Source organism: Chanos chanos, chromosome 1, assembly GCF_902362185.1.
Source record: "Chanos chanos chromosome 1, fChaCha1.1, whole genome shotgun sequence".
NCBI lineage: Eukaryota > Metazoa > Chordata > Actinopteri > Gonorynchiformes > Chanidae > Chanos > Chanos chanos.
In genome coordinates, this window is record NC_044495.1 from 38,604,409 (window position 1) to 38,625,206 (window position 20,798).

Here is a 20,798-nt window from a genome sequence, read left to right on the forward strand (position 1 = left end):
AGTGTTGCTATCTAAACTGTTCGGGTAGAAAGCGAAGTCAGTGGTTTGTGTTTGTTCCCTGTCGCCAGATATAGTTAAATGATCAGATAAAATACAGTGTAAACTTATTTAAAACGTATTATTTACTCGATGTCCACATGGGACAACACTGGACACACATATTTTTATTTTGACGACACAATATTTATGCGTCATTTGTACGTGTTTTCACAGGGACCTAAAACATCGAGACAAACATGCCGAAGAAGCATGGAAGTGAAATAACAGGTAAATGTGGACCTACCAGCACTGAATTTAAATGACATTTTAACATGAGGTTTGTATTTCATTAAAAAGCCTTTTCTTTATTCTTCTGTCCCCCGCTCCTTTTGTCGTATATGCCTGGTTCTCAGTCTAAATGGCTGACAGACAGTTCACCATTAATGTTAGCTAGCTAGCTTACTGTACACCAGTGTCATCTCCGGCAATGAATGCTCCAGCAGTTGTTAACTCTTGTATACCTTGTCTTTATACAGTTGCTAATGTTTCTTAGAGCTGCTTTAACGAAAAGTTGTTATCAAAAGTTCTCACCATTCTGAAAACGTGTCATTCATTTGTCCTTTTTCAGGACAATGGCAAATTGTGAAAATCAGCATAAAGAGTGGTATTCAATACTCGATGCCAAGCCAACAGATGACTTGCAAGTACTGAAACAGAAGTACCAAAGACTAGTCCTCATGGTAGGTAACTTGACTGTTTATTGAACTAGGTGCATCGATCAGAGAACTACTCACAAAGAGTTGCCATTGACCCTACCACCGAGATGCAAAGAAGCATCATTGAATCTCTTAAGATAACTGATTTTTCGGAAACTCGCGTACTTTTGATATCAACATGTCCGTTCAATTTACGTAAGCACATATTTTGTGGTCATCACACCCACAGAATGAGCCATTTTTGGGAAAAATGACTTTGTATTCGAAGCGGCAGCCTGCTCTTTAGCACTTGCCATAATGCGCTTTCATTTAGCTTACTCAGAGGTCGACGTAGACTTTCTCTCCAGAGAGCGGTTTCGAGACATGCTTTTGCTTGTGTAAAGCTTACATACTTCATTAGTGATAGACGGAGCAAATATAGGGAGGCCTCATGTCAGCATTTTGACCAGCATCAGCTCCAAGGTGAATTAATAAACGTAGGTGATTGCGGATTGGTAAATTTGAAATAGAAATTGCATAAATAATTACATCATATCCCTGTGGTGATGGTAACAAGATTAATCCTTACCTAAGGATTTTTTTTTTTGTATTCTGACAAAGTTAGATGTAAGCTGATTGGTTTAATCCCAACCCACTTTAATTTACTGTAATCAGCAGAAAACCAGTCAGTAAATATGCAAAGCAATTAAACATTTTTTTAAAAACTCTGTCATCATGGTCTAGCAAGCCCGACAAATAATAAAGATGACCAGGAGAATGGACACTGTCTCTCCCTGCGATCATCAGCCATTCGAGTCAGTGATTCAGTTGCTTCACCAGTCAGTTATACTGGATATCTGTTGTACTGACGTGGCCTGCAGAACCATCTCTTCGTAATATGGAGTAAATGAAACTGCCGTTTGATCTAAGAGTTGCTGTCTGACTGTCAGGTGCTAAAAAAAAGCGCCTGAATTGTTTGGCCTGTTAAACAACTGTGAGTTGTATTCCTCAAAATCAGCAGTATATGTCATTGAATAAAAAGCAAGATGTGAAGTTCAATACAGCATTCTGCCAAATCGTTCCTACTCTAAAACACCGGTAGTCTTACCCCATTGCTTTATGTCAGCAGTTTGACAAACACCAGTTTGTACATGAAACTGTTACACATAAGTGAATGTGGATTGGTCAATGTGAAATACAGATGACGTAAATAATTGCATCTTTTCTCCGTGGCCAGGGCAACAATGTTGTTTGAAATAGAATAAAATGGCAATAAGGTGTCAGGTGTCAGACATTAGGTGGCAGTAGTGCAATGTTCGTGGCCTTTGTCACGGCCTCTCCTCCCCTCTCTCCTCTCCTCTCCTCTCCTCACCCGTGCCAGAGAGCGTTTGTATGCCCTGGCCCCGTGGAGAACGTGGGTGTGCTCGGCACAGCCAGCGAGAGAGAGAGAGAGAGAGAGAGCGAGATGATGTATAGTCCAAGCCGGCGGAGTGCTCCAATTGCCAGCCCCTTTATATTGTGTTTCTGCTCTCTAAGCTCCATTAGGCCCGGTAAATGAATATTTTACAATGCGTGCAAAGAGACAGCAATTAAAGCACGTAACTCCGCTGGGGAAGCAAGGGTGGGCAGTTTTAACAGAGCCCTCTGCTTCTCATTGTGTTATGTATTTATGACAAATACCTGAGCTACATGAACAGAGAGAGAGAGAGAGAGAAAACGAGAGAGCACAAAACTGAGAGAGGAGCACTATGGGAAACTGCCACATTCTGTTGTAGTAGTGTGTGAAGCTTGATACCAACAGCAAGTCAAAACATATTTATGCATAACATCTTATGTCCTGTATATATTTGATGTAGTGTTACTAAACGAATTCTTATTATGACTTAATAATTTAGCAGATGAACGGCAGAAGAAAACTGACATTTCTTCACAGTGCTTTCTTTGCTTGCTCACTGACTTTAATGTTCATTGAACTCAACAGTTGTAATGTGCTTGGCATTTAATCTGCGTGTAATAGAGCTGAGGTTTGCAATTTTCTCTTTAAGATTCCTGAATGGTCTCAGACACAGAAGAAAACTCTGGAATTATATGCCAGATATCCAGACGACAAGCAATTGGCCCATGTAAAATTAGAGACCAGTATTATGTGGTTTCAGTAGTCGTCTTTAAGGACTTTTAACAAATCTCCACATCAATGAAAAGCCCTCGGATTCAGTGTTTGGTTATGAATATAGTGATTCTTTCAGTCTCTTTGTGGTCTCTGAAGTGGTCAGGGAGGTACGCCCCAAGGTAGGCCAAGCTCGGGGGAGAGGAAGAGGTGAATTTTTGGTGCTAAGTCCCACTATCGGACACTTAACACTTAGCAAGCATCCAATGCGAAGCGTTTCCCGCCAAGAGATCAGAGGATAGCAGAGCTCCACATCCCTGCCCTGTGGGAGACTACCATCCTTGCCACTGAGAAAATGGCCAGCCATTTTTCATCATCGATTTGATCTGCTCCAGGCCCTGACACAGAAATGCTCTGCCGTTCTTGTTTGACGCTTCCACCACCAGTAATCAGAGAAATACATGAAAAAGCTCTTTTTGAAATTTGCTTCTGTGTTTGGTACAGATAGACTGTATATACATTTCTTATCTCCTTTTGCTTTGTACAGGTTTACAGTTGTGGCATAACAAGTTCTAGAACAAATTGTTTTAATCAAAGGTACCTACGGAGACAATGATGAATAGGATGTGACGATTACTGTATAGAGTTTCCTGCAAGCACTTTGAAGAGCATGAGGAAGCAAGCCTAAGGATCTGTGATTTCCAATTACGTAACGTCTCAGTGTTACATAAATATGGCCTGAATCTTCATGTCAGTGTGTGTGTGACCTCAGAGTGCAGAAGTCAGGGCTAGTCCTTTAAGACAGCCCAAAGCAGCGAGTGGTTTCCTGCAGAATGGATGTGTAATGCTGTTATCAATAATCTTTAAGCTTGGCAGCAGTAGAGCAAACCATTTGATTGGTCATGACATTTTATTTTTTTTTTTTGGTTGTAGTCCATTGAAATGTCATACGAAATGTACCAGAGTATTTGAGACTTTTGCTGGAGAATGTTGAGTCTTATCAGTAAGAATTAAGAGACTACGTCTGTTTTATGTTATGCCAGTTTTTCAAGTCTAACTATGCTCACTATGCCATGATGCATTCTGATTCATATTTTGGTTATACATGGGCTTATGGAGAATGAAAAATGAAAGAGAAGTTTGGTAAAATTCAGCTTACAAAATGATTTACATTTTGTGCAGTAACACCCTTAACACCGGTAATTTAATTAATTAATCTGATGTGGACTAAGAAATCTAAGGTAACATGACTACACAGCAGAACGGTTCACAGACTGAGTCGGAACATCCTAGGTCATCTTGGGAAGTTTAGACTTAAAAGGACGCACGTGTTTTGTCTGTAACAGGATGAGGGTCCGTAACAGCGCATGAGTATTCTGAGCTGTTTTCATCGCTCAGCGAGGCAGCGGACTGTTTTGTGGGATTGTTGTTTTTTTTTTTTTTGTACGTGGTTTGTCACAGAGAGGTTAAAGGATGTTAACGTTGTGTTCCTGCCATCAGTGCCTGGGCTGCTCCGCTGGACGCCTGTCCTCTCTGACTCTGATGCTCTCTTGTTTGACCATTACGTAAGACATGCTGTAATTTTAGCAGCAATTATGGAAGTAGAGAGATCCTCTCTTGTCTTCATTTACCCTCCCTTCTTTTTCTTCATGCTCTCTCTCTCTCTCTCTCTCTCTCTCTCTCTCTCTCTCTCTCTCTCTCTCTGTCGCTCTCTCTACTTTTTCAGTTTCTCTTCACTCTTAAAGCTGCACATCATCACACAAAATTGCTTGTAAATTTACACGAGTGTTTAGTTAATGTGTTTGTTTGGATCAGTTTATTTTATTTAACACTGTCTAGTTCACAGGTTTTTTTTTTTTTTTCATTTGTAATTCGGTTCTTTAAGCCATTTCCCTTTGGTCTCACTCACAGTCTCTGATCTGAGAGTTCCCACACTCCGTGAATCACAAATCAATGTAATCCTCTCTGTTGGTATCTTATATGTGCCTAATCTGAGTGGCATCAAAGGCATTTTTAAAAGTAGCTGAAGTAAGGCTTCGCGTATTTTTAATTAAGTTGAGCTTTGAGGAGAGTTATGTTTAAGAGTTTCGGAGCTGAGACATCTTTATTTGAACTTTCTTTTTATTGCTACGCAGTAACAGATATCTCAGTTAGTAAACACTCACTGAACTGACGTCGTACAAAAATGATCCAGAGAAAAGCTGCCTGTCTCTGCTGCAGTAATGAAGAACTCCAGTACCCCTCAACCGCCCAGCATTAATTTGAGTTTGAACTGTCAAAAATAGAAAAACCAAAAAAAAAAAAAGTTCACCAGTGAAAACAGAGAAACACGCTGACCTGCCTCTCATCTATCTGCGAGAGTCTACGCGAGAACAGAGCTGCTCTCTGCTATACTGCAGTCATTGCGTGATGACCGCAAACACTTAAAGCAGATTTATTTGACCTTTTCTTCTCATTCCCCCCTTTTGTAACGGCCCTGCCCTTTTAAACTGTAACACCGCCATCGTTGAGAAAACAATTTCGAATAGATGGGGGGGGGGGGGGGGGGGGGGGGGGGGGGGGGGGGGGGGGGGGGGGGGGGGGCTGGCACCGGCAAAGGGAGCATGGCTCCCGTAGCACACAATGCAAAAATGCTGCCTCAGATTTTTTTTTCTTCCTTTTTTCTTTTTTTTTTTTGTGTGTGCAAAGAGTCTGTTAATGATTCTCTCAATAAGGAAGTTAATTTTTGGCTTGTTGCTGAAGTTGCTGTTCTTTCCATCCCACTCCTCCCATTCAGTTTGCCCATTTACAAAGTGAAAACAACAACAAAAACACAAGCGGAAAGAAGAAAAAAAGAGAGCGAGAGAGAGCGGAAAAAAATCGCTAGAGCACGTCCATCCTTAAATTTTAATTAGTTTTTAAAGTAATTGCTTGAAATGATTAGTTGAATTCAGTCAGTCTTCCTGTTACTTAAAATTAAAAATATAATTGCGACAGACAGTAATTGGCTAGCCCAGGACCATTGATTATTGTAGTTCAGTATCACCGTATGCATCATTAGCCCCAATCTGGATTGAGTTCAGCTTGTGAGCTACAGTGGCCGTAGAAAAACACAAACACACACGCAATGCTCTGCTTGCCACTGCCAGATTATAATCAACGTCCAGTTGAATGGCTGCTAGGAAGGATCTAAGTTGTTTTCCGCTTGCCCCTTTTGACCTCCCCTCTCTCTCCTCTCTCTCCTCTCTCTCCTCTCTCTCCTCTCTCTCTCTCCTATGGGTGAATGCGGAATCCCGTGGCCTGTGAGCTTTCCAACTTTTGCTGATGGACGGCCGCAGATCTCACACCGCAGATCCAGCGGATCGCTCTCGTCTTTTCTTTTTTCTTTTTTTCTTTTTTTTTTTTTTTCTTGATCTGGAGGATATCCATTTGAACAGATGTATCAGAATACGCTAGTCGTAAACGGCGTTTAATTTTACCTCCAGAGACAGAAATGGTATTGCTCCTGCTTTTTGGCCAGAGGTAGGGAATGACTTGTGCCCTGTAAGTCACCTCTCTGTGCAGTCCTCTCTGAGAGCGTACATTTGTCTCTCGGTGATGGTTTTGAGCCACAGTCTATTTTTGTTTGTTGTACTCTGCCTCTTCTGGTAAATTGTCCAGAAGAAGAGCATTGGTCCATCAGCAAATTACCCAGAAAATGCCGTCAGCACAGGTTGTGACATTGTTTTTCTTTTCCTCTTTCTCTCTTTCTCTCTCTCTCTCTCTGTCTCTCTCTCTCTCTCTCTGTCTCTCTCTCTCTCCTCCCCCCTCTCTTCTTTCTCTTGTCTCTGTCAGATTGTTCCTGACTACTTTGCTCTAATTGACCCAGCTTTTGCCTCAAGTTTCAATTGTCAGGCCTCCTGTTTTGGGGGTGGGTAGGTGGCGGGGGGGGGGGGGGGGGGGCACATCCTTTGAACTGTCCTGAGATCCCTGCAATCTCAACCAAACCACAGGTTTTGGATAGCAGTCTTTTCTGTTGGTCACCTAACCTTTTTTCCCCCCCTTTTTGAACCTTTTTGCAGTTTCATCCAGACAAGCAGAGGCCAGACATGACAGAGGAGGAAGCCAAAAAACACCTGCAGAGATTTCTTGATGTGGATCAGGCCTGGAAGACATTAAGTAACGAGGAGATGAGAAGAGAGTATGACTTGCAGCTGCGTGGTAGGTTGTCCATCAGAACACTTTTTTCCTCCTCAGTAGGCTAATTGAATGACTATCACAGTACAGTGTTTATAGTGTGTGTCTGTAAAATCAGTTGAGGTCTGTCTGGATTCAGGCCAAACAATCAATCAAACTTTCTGTCTGAACACACACATCACATGACCTCACATAGCAGATATCAAAATTCTCTGTGGTTGCTGAATGGAGACATTTTTAAAAGATGTATTACTATCAGAATTTTATAGATTTTTTTTTATCTGCGATAATTGTGTTACTTATTGATTATTTGTTGTTTTTCTGTGCACCCTTGTGCACCACCTCTCTGGAATCCTTATTCTGTTTGTGTCTTTTGGGTTTGATAGTGAATTATAATCTGGGCAGTATGGCATTGTTCATATAGAGACTAGAAAACCATTTTTTATCACATCTAAATTGGTCAACATCTCCAAAATTGCATTAGAAATATACATCTTATTCATATTAACTGTTTATTTGCAGGTAAAAAAAAAAAACATGACATTGTAGGTCCAGCAGTAGCTTTGTTATATTTTAGCCTAAATTGATTATTGGAAATCTGCTCAGCCTGTAGGCAGCCTCAAATCACAAAAAACCCCCACAAGTATAAACACACCAAATATGATGGCTCAGACTGAAACGATGTTTACTGCTTTTAGTGAACACCTCCTCTGAAAAAAAAGCAGAACAAGGCTTGTGGGAAGAGTAGGGAAAAAAAGAGGAGGGGAGAATGTAGGTCAGGCCTGTCACACATGGTCTATTCTTACATGAAGTGATAGGCTGCTTCTCCCCCCCACCCCCACCCCCCTCCTCCCTCCCTCTCCTCTTCTCCCCCCTCCCTCTCTTCGCCTGAGGAAAGAGGACCCCCCCCAGTCCTCCATTAGGACCTTCAATAAATGTACATCCAGGCCCCCGCGCGCCATTAACGGGGGAAGCGCTTGCATTGCCTTTTGGGGGGGGGGGGGGGGGGGGGTGCTGGCGTACAGAGTGGAGTAACACTCTGCAGGCCTGCCATTGACGTACACAGAGTATCCACTGCAGTTATGACCCGACCTGGGGCTGGCCCTGTGTGAAGCCCACGTTATTGACTTCTAGCTCTAATTGTTCGACACAGCCGCTAACCTACAGACTTCACACAAAAACAAATGAAAAAAAGAAGAGGACAAAAAGAAAGATTTAAACTGCCAATTACACTGAAGAACACATATTCACATACTACTCCCCTGACATGAGATGTTTGTGCATGGCCGAACTTGCATGGAGCTGTTTAGTCATCTCTCCATTCTGTTTTACCGGAAGGACTGGACGCAGGCAAAGAGACCCCCAAACAGTCTTATTCTAATATTCCCTTTGGATTATTGTTAGCGATCATGTAAGTGAGTTGAATGACCGACGTTTTTATTTCTTTTTTTTTTTTTTTTATATTTGATAGGTTTAGTTATTGTTTTTTTTCCCTTCATTTATGCTCTTCTTTGTTGTTTGTTTCCTATCGTAGGACTAAAGCTGTAAACTTCTGATTGCAGAGTTATGTATTGATTTTCTGTGTGCTTTGTTTGAGTAGCTTCATTGAGGGTACATCCAGCAAGTATGATGCAAAGAGCAGTGTGCCAATCAGAGCACTGCATCCTGACATCTCATGATGTTGTCTGTCACACGTTCATTGGGATCAGTCCGTCATCCGGTGTGACCAGGGCAGCCGTAATTAAGACAGGCACTAGACATTGATTGACGCGAGCTCAGACAGTCTTACTCAAAGCTTAGTGAAGTTGCTGGGCCTACAGTCATTTTGTAGGGAGCTGAAAATGTGGAAGTTACTGATTGGTTGCTGTTTGGATTGTATTGCTTTGGTTCACATTTCACGGTGTTGGATTTGTGCTGGTTCTCCTAGCTCTTAATCACATGCATTTACACAATCCTTACGTTGTCATTAACACAATCATGTTGTCATTGTAATTACGTTGTCATTAACACAGTCATGTTGTCACTGTCATTAACACAATCATTTACCCTATGTACAGTCGTGAGCATATTGTTTTTTCATTTTTTTAAATAACAGTATTATGTCAAAAGATCAAACTCAGACCTCAGAAGACTACGTCAAAGCATTGGTTTTTTTTTTATACACAGCACCTTCACATCAGTATAGTTAGCTTAAAATAGCTTGAACACTAAAGCACAGTCTTTTTCCAATGTTGTAAAGTCAGTAATTACTCTGTGATGTAATTTTGTTGTATGTGCTCAAAGGTGGTGTTGTGTCTACTTTGAGGCAATAATTGGGTGATACAGATCGTGGGGTAATTGTGTTGTATCGACTGTTAGGTCATCCCATTGTGATGTCGTCATCACCAAGCAACCACTTAGCAACATGCCTAAAAGTCATTGGTTCAAACGCAAGTAAGGGATTAACTGTCAAATACATGAACGATCTGAAAAATGCTTCATTATAGCAGTGTAGTCAAGCGATGTTTTTAGAATGTTTTTTTGAACATTTAAGGCTGGTTAACTGAGACCCAGTCTGAACTTGCATGTGCACTTGCAAATGAAGTTACATTTCCAACTAAACTGTAACTGTGTAGGATGTTGCTGTATAGACTAATATAATTTAGATTTAGTGTTTTAAACCCAGACGGCCAGGTTAATAGGTATAAAACCAATGTCTTGTAAATAGATTAAACAAAATATAAGCATGTCTGAGGAGCTCAGAACACGACCATTTCAAAGACTGTGGCCATTTCAGTGTAGCATCTATAACCAATACGGTCATTACAGTGTGAGATGGTAATATTACTAAATCGCTGACCAGGTACAGTTTGCACTACATTGCTAAATAAATACTGCCTAAAACCATAATAAACAGTTGTATACCATCAGATAAATGACATAATCCTCTTGTGTAATGTAACATATGCAGTAGTTTATCTAAGCTTAAACGATGTGTTAAATTGGTAAGATGCCCTCACCTCTAACAGAGGTCAAAGAGTTAGGTCAGTGTGAAGTAACTGACCTCTTTGAATTATTTGGCAATATAGTTGGTACCAGTATGAAGTAATGGAGTTCTGTGGACTATGATGTAAAAGACTTGGTACTTGAATAGAATAATTTAGTTCTGTAGATGATATCGGTATGAAATAAATTACTTTCCTGGATTGTGAGGTGACATTTGGTACCAATATGAAGTAACTGAGGTCTACTGACTGTGAGGAAACAAAGTTTGTAAGAGTGTAAAGTCACTGAGTTCTGTGGACTGTGTGGTAATAGAGTTAGGTCAGTATGATGAAAATGAGTTTTGCTGATTCTGAGATAACAAATTTGGCACCAGTATGAAGTAGCCTAGCTGAATTCTATTGATTATGAGGTAACAGAGTTGGTACTGGTATGAAGTATCTGAATTCTACTGATTACGAGGTAACAGAGTTGGTACCAGTATGAGGTATCTGAATTCTATTGATTATGAGGTAACAGAGTTGGTACCAGTATGAGGCACTGAATTCTATTGTTTATGAGGTAACAGAGTTGGTACCAGTATGAGGCACTGAATTCTATTGTTTATGAGGTAACAGAGTTGGTACCAGTATGAAGTATCTGAATTCTATTGATTATGAGGTAACAGAGTTGGTACCAGTATGAAGTAACTGAGCTCTGTGGATTATGAGGTAAAAAATTTGATACTAGCATGAAGTAACTGAATTCTGTTGATTGTGAGTTAACAGAGTGCATACCAGTATGAAGTAGCTGAGCTTGGCTGACTGTGATGTAACAGAGCTGGTACCAATGTGAAGTAACTGGTTCTGTTGACTATGAGGTAACAGATTTGTCACGTGTATGAACTAAGTGAATTCTGTTGACTATGAGGTAACAGAGGTTGTACCAGTGTGAAGTAACTGAATTCTGTTGGCTATGAGGTTACAGAGTTGGTGGGGGTATGAAGTAACTGAGTTCTATGGATTATGAGGTAACAAATTTTATACTTGTATCAAGTAGCTGACTTCTGTTGGCTATGAGGTAACACAGTGAATACTAGTACAGAGTAACTGAGTTCTGTTGACTGTGAGGTAACAGGGTGAATACCAGTATGAAGTAACTGAGTTCTGTTGACTGTGAGGTAGCAGATTCAGCACCAATATGAAGCATGTGAATTCTGTGAATTCTGAATTCTGACTTTGAGGTAAAGTAACTAAGTTTTGTTGACTATGATGTAACAGAGTTTGTACCAATATGAAGTAACTGAGTACTGTGGATTATGAGGTGACACATTTGGTAAACAAATTTGGTAAAATTAGGGAACACTGGATACTAGTATGAAGTAACTGAGTTCTCCTGACTATGAGGTAACAGAGGTGGTAACAGCATGTTTCTATGGATTGTGAGGTAACAGAACTGGTTACAGTACAACGTAGTTTAGTTCTATGGACTGTGGGGTACACATTACTGAGGTGTACAGGTAACAGTTTTTGTCCCATTATGAAGTGACTCAGTTTTGTTCACTGTGAGGTAATAGATTGGCACCAGTATTGAGTAATTTAGTTCTGTATACTGTGAGATAAAAGATTTGGTACCAGTATGAACTAATTTCTTTTTGTTGGCTATGAGGTAACAGAATTGGTAACAGTATGACAATACTGAGTTTTGTGAACTGTAAGGTAGTTGATTTGTGTTTACTGCGAGGTAACAAAATCAGGTCAGTATCAAGTAGTTTAGTTCTGTGGACTGTGGGGTAACCAATGTGGATCAGTGTCGGGTAATTAACTTCTGTGTGTGGTAAGTTAGCAGAGTTGGTACCAGTATGAAGTAATTGGACTTTATTGACTATGAGACAACAGAGTTGGTACTAGTATGAAGTAATTGAGTTCTGTGCACTGTGAGGTTACAGAATTGGGTGAGAATGATTTAAATGAGTAGTGTGGATTATGAAGAAACAGAGCTGTGTGTATAATGTAATTGAGTTCTGTGGACTGTTCCATAACATAACCATAAGTATGATTTAATCAAGTTGTGAGGACTTTAATGTAGCAGAGTTGGGTTATTATGATGTAATTGAATGAATAATCTGTTGGTTGAGTCTGAAATGAGAAATTTGAAGTTATTTGTGGGGTGGAAAAGAGGTGAAGAGACATAGATTTATGTTATTTTTTCGTGTGGATTAAAAATGATCATTTGTTGGACGGGCACATGCCATGATAAGGGGATTGATTCACTGGTATGAAGCAGAGAGGAAATTGCAGTCAGTGCAGTAAAATTCCTCATAAGATTCTTGTCACACTGTAGAGGTCTCGGGTGAAGACTGAGGAAATGAGGTATTGTCATGTGGTGGACTGCGAGGTAATTGAGTCTGATGGTGTGTGTTCAACCTATGGGTTTCCGCCACATGGTTTCAGCCGGGTCTGCTTGGCCACCCAGTCTTGAGTAATTACTCATCATTTGAGCTTTAATGTGCCCCATTTCATGGCCAAATATGCCATGGCATTTCTCCCAGCCCAGTCTGGGCATGTAGCAGCAGGCTTGTGAGACAGTCTGAAAAACCCTACCACTCTACCCCACTAAGCTCAGTGACCTTTTGTGGATTGCTAGAAAGCTGGTCATAAGAATGAGTCTCTTAATAGCTATTTATTCGCTTTCTCCGGATCCAGTCACAATATGCCTCTTTTCACTTTGTCTGATCACCCAGCCTTTGTCTTCACAACTCCATTTACAATGTCTCTCTCTTATTTATTTAAGTTTGCCTGTCAGAGTCATTGATAAAGATGTGTTTACAAATGAATCATACATTATAAATTAAAATAAATGAATTCATTTTGATTAATGTGAACATTTGTCTAAGCTAAGCCCAGTATTTGCGTGAAATGTGCTTAAGATTGTTCCTTTATGAAAATGACTGGCACTTTTTTTAAAGAATTTTTTTAACTTTAATGCACTTTTACCAGTCTTTAACTCATGGGACTAACACACAAAAAAATTCCTTGCTAGACGTCTCGGTAATATGCATCTGTCGCTACAATGGCACCCACTTAGGGTAGCCTCTTAACTAATTAAAGGCAAACATGTTAAAAAGTGGGATAAGAAAGTGTTAATTACCATTTCCTCACAAAGACTGCTAGAAAATTACTTTCACAGACCAAAGAATATGTTATCTGTGTTTAATTCATTCAGAATTATGTCATGTGGTCTGTCACCGTTTTCACCCAACCTTTTCTTCTCTCTGTCTCCTAATCAAGACATACCATTGCTCCCCACTCTCTCTAGAAAGAACAAAAAAAATCAATAATCCTACAGCTTTAAAGCAAACGATTCACTCAATCTTCAGATGAGTTTGATGACTAAACGTGTGGCATTGATTGTAGTATGAAAAAATCATTCTCCTTGAAGAATCATATCACCAGCTGATACCATGTCTATGAGCTGCGTTTTGACAGGATCTCCGTTTAGTTGTTTCTCTGGAATTACATAACCAAATAAATTTTATAACCAAACCATAATGAAGGGTAGACAATGACAAATTCAGATCTACGTAGGAGCAATCCTTTCTGAAGTTGTTCTTGCATACTGTTTTCCCCAAAAACAGTTTATCATAAGATGTTTAGGAGTTGTATTTCTACAGTCTGAGTGTGGTAATGTATTTGGAGCTTTTGTTGTGACTTTGAATTGGTCATTTATGGGATGTCATCTGAGATAGCTTTGCAGCTTCCTCCCCATAGTTGTTATCCACATGTAGTGTCACTGCAGTATCTGCTCCCTCTGCGATCATCAGTTCAGTCTGTAAAGAGAGAGGTATTCTTTTTTTCTGACGACTGAAGGCTGTTTCACGTGACAGGCTTGGCTTTTTAATTCATGATACCCTTCATCCCTTTTACCCAGGATGAGCACATTAACACAGATCAGTGAGGACAGCTGGGAAATGCTGTTTTTTTTTTTCAGGGACAGGAAGTGTTGGAGCAGTTGCATCATATACATTTTCATTCTTTTTTTTTAACTATTTCTCGTATGTTTCCACGGGACATGGTCTTGTTGCTTTTCTACTGTACACAAAGCAGAAACAAGAAGAATACAAATTTTGTTATCTGTACCCATCAGGTGATGTGTCATATCCACTTGTGTAGGGGGAAGTGTAAAGCTTGTTCAGAAACTGCGTGACTTTTGGAAATTCACATTATAATTATGAAAAACTCACCTGTCATTTTCACATCAAAACCTGTCAGTACTGAAGAGAAAAAAAAATGACTTGTCTCTCATTTAGAGTCACACGGATCACTGGGAATTCCAGATATGACATTCCTTAAGAATGCAAGTTTTCAACCCCCGTCACTTTCTGGGTTGATTTTGGTTCATTTTTGCATCAGTTTCCAGGCTGAAGTCACGTATTACAGTTTTCAAGATGGTGAATACATGTAACTGACAAAGTAATGGAAACACTTGGATAAATGAAGGATACAAAGTGTGAGTAGGCTTCTACAGGTGCATAAGTTAATCAAGCAGTTAACACGCTTAGGGCCATGTATAGACATGCCCAATCAGACATTATTTTAGCAACCATGGCTGGAGGAAGATGCCCCAGTGGCTTTGAGAGAAGCTCATTGTTGGAAGAAACTGTTGTGTCATGTTAGAATAGACTGTGCAGTATAGCCTTGGATAAACACATGCAATTTTCCTTTAAAGAATTAATATGTGCAGTGTACAGTCATTCTGATGTAGGCTGCATTCTTTAATTAACAGACTATCCGTTTAAAACGACATTATGTGACGTGTTGCCGCAAACACTTTTTAGGTTGGAAATTATTTATTTTTTTAAGTATGTTTATTGTAAAGAGGCTATCACACTCCTTGGCTATGTTACACCCTGAGTGCCCACTTAGGTCTACACCCTCCATGCTTAGAGCTGAGTGTCATTATTTAATGAGATACTGAGTCAATGAGTGCATGTTTGCCTCAGTGGACAAGTGCAAAGAAGTATTAGCCAACTTAAGCTAGTTTCACACAACATTGTTTTTTCTCAGTGCTGACGTCATGGCGACACCATCCACTAGATGACTAATTGATGAGAAAAGTACACAGTACATTGATGCTTCCATTACAGATTTGACTTGCTGTACTAAAATCTGCCCTAAGCATTGTTATGAATAGTCTGTTAACAGAACCTCCTTGGTGATAATGAAGTTTAAGAGTTTTTCTAAGAATATTCTTTCTAAGGAATTTGTGCAGTTCAGCTGTCTTTGAAAGCAGATGAGTCAGCATAATGCATGCCCAGTCTCTCTGTAATGAACAGAATGCTGCACTTTTTTCATCCTGTAAAAATACTGCTGCTTTCCAACTATACCCAAGATCCAGATGCAGATCCATAATGTTTTATTTATTTATTTATTTGTGCTCAAATATTAGGGTTAAATGTTTTTTTTTATTCTTCAGGTTGGTAGATTAAAAATGTCTTTTCTGGCACTTTCATCAAGTAGATACCTTTTATCTTTTTGATGTTCACAATACCTACAAAAACAGTGAGTGTTTTTCATTTTGTGGCAGAGTTTCATGCATTTAAATGAGAATATATTTGTAACTTGTTTACATGAAATTTGCAGTGCTTTCAGGAGAAAATTTATTTTAAGTCTAAAGAGATTATATTTTTATACACAGGGCCAAAGTATAACAGTTGAGCGTTTCAATTTTTGTTATTAGATGATTGTCATGCTAAAGGGTGAACTTCTCTGGGTTCAGACTCTCTTTATGAATGGAATATTTTGTACCTTTTGGTCTTCTCAAGTACTTGCAATGAGTATGGTGATGTTTTCCATTCCATTTTGGTTGAGTCAGACCCCAAAAAATTATTTACACGCGGCTAATGAATCTATTTACATATAGATAAAACCCTGAGTGTTTTTCGCCCCTCAGATGGAACTTAGTGGAGGCTGTCTTGAGAACAGTCCCTTCTCTTGCCATTTTACCATACTGACTGTTGGGTACTGAGCAGACTGCTGTCACTTGAACTGCTCTTGGCTGTTAAACACTTACAACAAAGTTGTCTCTTGGTGTTGGGCTTGGTGTAATAAGGAACATCCACTTGTTTAACCATTCAGGTTGGAGATGTGATCTGATCATTGCAGTGTCAAGCTGGTATTAAATGCTCTACATGCTCTTATAATCATTGTGATCTGTCCTAAGAGTTATTCAAGGCATACTCATCCTGTGCTGTCCATTCAAAGGAACCAAGAGAAAGTGCTGACTTTATACTGAAACCATCTGACCCATCACTATTGCACTATGATATATGCTCTTGGCTGGTACATTTGGGCTATAAATAATAGTAATGATTGATTAGAAACAAAGCTAATTTAGGATTAAGAATGGATGGGGATACCTATCTCAAGTCTGTTTTATGATCAGTATTTGTGTACTGTTAAGGAGAATGTATGGTCAAATGGAGAAGAACTGTGTGTGGTAATTTCAGGGTAAACTGTGATGTATTGCTTGGAAATTTGGACCTGTGGAGCTGTTGAGCCTCTGACATCGTTTTCTCCCCCCTTTTTTCTCTTCCTTCTTCAATGTGTTAAACTGGCTCCCTGTGTCTGCCCTGGAAGCCAGGGAACTGAAGCAAAGCTGGCCGGTGGATGCCCACATTGCCTTAGAGGACATGATCTGGGATGATGGTAAGGATAACCAATCAGCTTCAGTTATCATTTTTGCACGTCAGCTTGGTGTAACCCTATGAAAGTTCTGTACATTTATCCTAATTGGGCCTTTGTAAAATGCTCCAGTCTGAGTCCCGACAAGCGCTGGAGGATGGTTTGAGGAACATCTTAAAGCTGAATCGTGGATCTGGATCTTTGTCTTTTTCAGATACACAGTCTTACACATACGCATGCCGCTGCGGCGGAGAGTATATCCTTGGAAAGGAGGAAACGGAAGAAGAGGAAGCAACCGTGTGCTGTGACACGTGTTCGCTCAGTATCGAAGTGAGGACGTGTACGTGAAACTTGGCCTGTCTGTATTTACTGCAGAGACTTACATTTTGAAGATATTTATCTTCAATTCAGTTACCACAGATGAATGACTCTGGTACATCATCCACTGATGGCATTTTACAGCAGATAAAATCAAACCAGTGCATTTTTTTTCTTTTCTTTTTTCTTTTTTTATTAAGGACTAAGGAGACAATTTGACAGTATCTCTGCTGGCTTTTCATTGGGCCTGCAAATGTATCATGCATAAAAAACTCTCTGCTGAGTAATGTGTTCTCCTCTGTTCTCTCTCACATTACTTAGTCCTGTATAAATCATAAATGCAACTGCATCATTGAAGCCGCGCTGCAGTTTGTCCAAAACCTGAATGACTGGCAAGTTCTATGCAGTTCTAGTGGTTTCTTTGGGCACCGTTCAAGATGAATTTCTAAGAATCTGTTGAACTGGGGAAATGTTAAAGAACGCCAAAAGGGAAACATATGAAGAATGTGACGGCCATTATAAATGCAGATGCAATTTCGCCATGAAGATGTAACTAAAACTGAATGCTTGTAATGCTCATGATCTGTAAACGTAATATATAAAAAATTACAGTGCCTTGTGCACAATAAAAATAATCAAAAATTATGTTTGTGTTGTCCTTTGGTCTTGTTGAAAAGAGAAAAATCTGGCACAGACATGTTCTTCTGCGGTACCTTGCAGCAAAAGTACGGGCCAATAACGGTGCAGGGAACTGGGTTGCACCAGATCCTCTTTGACCCCTCCATCAGCCTCTGGGTGATGTGCCTAGAGATGGCCATGCTCTTTTAGAGACTAGACATTCACCATAGATAACATGGCTTTTTTGAACATGGTGTTCAAATTACCTTTTTTTTGTGAGCACCCAAATGGCTCAGTAACCTCTTTGCTCTTGTTAACTTTGTTTGCATGTAAATAAATGAGCTTTTTTTCCCGCCCTGACAATGAAGTCACAATCTGCGTCCACACTTGAAAACAGAACACCCTTCCAGTTAATGACAACCTTTTTTTCCCCCCCATCTCGTCCCCTTTCCCTCCGCGTTTTTTTTTTTTTTTGGGGGTGGGGGGGGGGGGGTAGGAAGAGGTTAGAGCATTGAAACAGGGTCATGGCTTTATTAGACTTCAAAAGGAGTCATTAGGCTGTTCGCGTAAGATCCGTCTTCTCGCTGGAGAAACAGCTTGAGTGGTCCAGACCACGTTTTTCATCAACGTCCTGCAGTCTGAACCAAGGCTAGACCTGCCAGAGGGCCCGCCAACTGACCGAACCCTAATTGTTTGTGACATTAATTACGAATAATCTCATCACTTGAGGAGAGTGGGCTTGTCAAAGCTCTAATTAAGTCCACTGTCCCCCTGTATATGTACAGACAGGATCAACAACACATTATAGTGCAGTGATGGGCATCATCTTTCTATTTTTGTGGGCCTTAACTTTTCACCCAGTGTGCACTTTGGGGTTTTTGTGGAAGTGGATAAATCCTAATAATACTTTCTGGGAAAAAAACAAAACAAAACAAAACAAAACAGCGACGTCAATTTTTGCATTATTTTCATAAAATATTTGTTTGAAATTAGCAAAAGGTTTATTGTATAACCACTCTGCAAATTTTTTTTTTGTTATAATGTATTAATATTTCTAATTAAGTAAATTATACAAACAAATTGTTGTTTTTTTTTTTGTTTTTTTTTGTCGTCTCTAGCCTGTCACATTTCATTTTGTGTTGATGTGAAAATTTGTCATAACTGACGTCATCCAGCAAAACATTCTTTGGCAAATCCAGGCAGTCCTCCGCTGACTTGCGTGAATGAAGACAAACTGTTTCAGAAATAGAGATGAAGACATGGAAAAATATGTACAATAGGTAGAGATCTTGGCTAGTTAAACATAGATGTTGTTTTCAAACAAAATGACTGTTTGGCTTTGACATGAGGACTAACCTCAATTACATATAATCCTGTAAAAAAAAAAAAAAAGAAAGCCCACCCCGCACCCCTTGTGGGGTTCACTTTCATAAAGTAACTAAAAACATACTGTCTGTACACAAATATTTTCCTGCAGTGGGATTTTGTTTTGTTTTAACTGGGAGACAGTGATGCTATGGATGTTTCTGGAACAAGGCCTTCAATCTCCATGTTCAAGGACTGTTCACATGTTATTTGAGGTGAGGGACTCCCCGTGGTGTCATAGTGTGTGTGTGAATGGCCATGGTAACCTGAAACCCTCCGTCAAAGTGTGAACTGGGCAAGTGTAGAGTCTCACTGATCTCCATCCTAAAATTCACAGGTACCTTTTGAAAAGAGGCCTTGAAAGAGACGGCTCACGCTCTAGGGAAGAGGAAGAGAAAAACACTCTTCCCTTTTTTTTTCCATCCACTCCAACCCACGCCCCCCCTCAGTTTTTCCCTCTTGAACTCGGACTTAATCTCAGAAGGACAAAAGGGAGACCTCCCTGTCCCCTGAATTCATATCCTAGCTCAAATCTTTCAAATGGCTCCCTGTTTTTTGCCAGGCCTGCAAATTTAATTGCTTCTTCCAGTTCGGGGGTGTTAGCCAGACAAAAGTTGGTTTTTGGAGTAAGTAGCAGGTGTTCATTCTCTGTGCTGCTGTTGGGAACTGGGAGAATTTTTTTTAACCAGTAATCATGTTTCCTGGCTTATTTCGCCAAGTTGTTTGATGATTTTTTTTTCTTTCCATAATGAAATTATTAAAAGTTCAGTTTTCTCATGTTTTGATCAAGAATATGGAAATAATTAGCACACCATCAGTTTATTGTAAGGTTTTTTTTTTGGGGCTTTATGGGGTTGTTTATTAGGGATATTTTTGTATATGTTCACAAGATCCAAATGAGCATTCACACAAATCATTCTCAGCTTCTTTCCCATGAAAAATTTGATTGTTTACATTTTGCTACAGTTTAAACATAAGGCAATCCTTTTACATGGTCACGCGATTAGGAGATTACTGTTGTCTGAACATTCTGTTAAATGCTACAGACTTCTTGCAGAATGTGTGTAATTATAATGTAGTTAGCACGGTGTACAGAGTAATGTGCCTGTTTCAATTAGTGAATTTGCAATTACAGTATGATTACTTGCTGAAGGTTATTATACGAACACACTGTTCAGGGACTGCTTTACAGTGTGTTAATTTAGATTTTTTTTTCTTTCACGGCCATTACCTGTTCTTTTTTGTCCTTCTGTTTCTTATTATTGCAGCTGGGAAGAGAGTCATAATAAAAAACACCTGAAATTTATGCTCACAAGTCAAGGCTAACCTTCAGAGAGAGCTTGTAGCAAGGTCATGATTCTCTCTGAGTGATCTTTTTACTTGCCCTTATAGCCTGGATGGAAAATTTGTCATCAATTTCAATGAATTTGATCATATTTTAAGCTTCACACCTCCTACGCTATTTTTTAGGGACAAATACACATATGTTTGTATAGAAAAGTATTTAGTTTCAGGCTACCTATTTAGAATATAAAGAATTATTAAAATTAGTATAATAATTTTTACAATTGACCGTAGACACAAGGTGAGATTAAAACTCTAATTTTTCTGCTGTGACCATTGGATTTATTTAGTAGTTTATTTATTAATTCTTTTATAGGGATCTATGTAGTTAGTTTGTGTGTGCGCGTGTGTGTGTGTGTGTGTTTTTATTTGTCCCCTTCACCATTTTCATTGTGCATATGGGGCCAGATACACTAGTTTCCTCTGGTAGACAGGTAGACCACTGTTCTAGTAGTTTGAAAAGCTATGTTCACCTTTATTGAAGCCCTTTTTGATCGTCTCTTCAGCACTATGGTAAATACAATTTTTCAAATCCATAATTTCAGTAGTCCGGCACTGATTTTATCAGTGCAT

The 20,798-nt window shown here is 39.6% G+C and overlaps 1 protein-coding gene across 1 annotated transcript; it reads left to right on the top strand.

The window, feature by feature from the left end:
• The first annotated feature begins 219 nt into the window (after positions 1-219).
• On the top strand, positions 220-17,543 carry dnajc24 (DnaJ (Hsp40) homolog, subfamily C, member 24). The gene is made up of 5 exons (XM_030786881.1): positions 220-267; positions 608-719; positions 6,822-6,960; positions 16,536-16,604; positions 16,795-17,543. The coding sequence occupies exons 2-5, from the start codon at positions 612-614 to the stop codon at positions 16,926-16,928; spliced, it is 450 nt and encodes a 149-aa protein (XP_030642741.1). The 5' UTR covers positions 220-267; positions 608-611; the 3' UTR covers positions 16,929-17,543.
• Positions 17,544-20,798: the final 3,255 nt, after the last annotated feature.

What these genes read in the sequence shown, in the direction of transcription:
- dnajc24 (XM_030786881.1), top strand. Translation starts at nt 612, where the DNA reads ATGGCAAATTGTGAAAATCAGCATAAAGAGTGGTATTCAATACTCGAT. An exon ending in ACCAAAGACTAGTCCTCATG is followed by an intron (nt 720 to 6,821) that starts GTAGGTAACTTG and finishes ACCTTTTTGCAG; the next exon opens with TTTCATCCAGACAAGCAGAG. An exon ending in GGACATGATCTGGGATGATG is followed by an intron (nt 16,605 to 16,794) that starts GTAAGGATAACC and finishes TGTCTTTTTCAG; the next exon opens with ATACACAGTCTTACACATAC.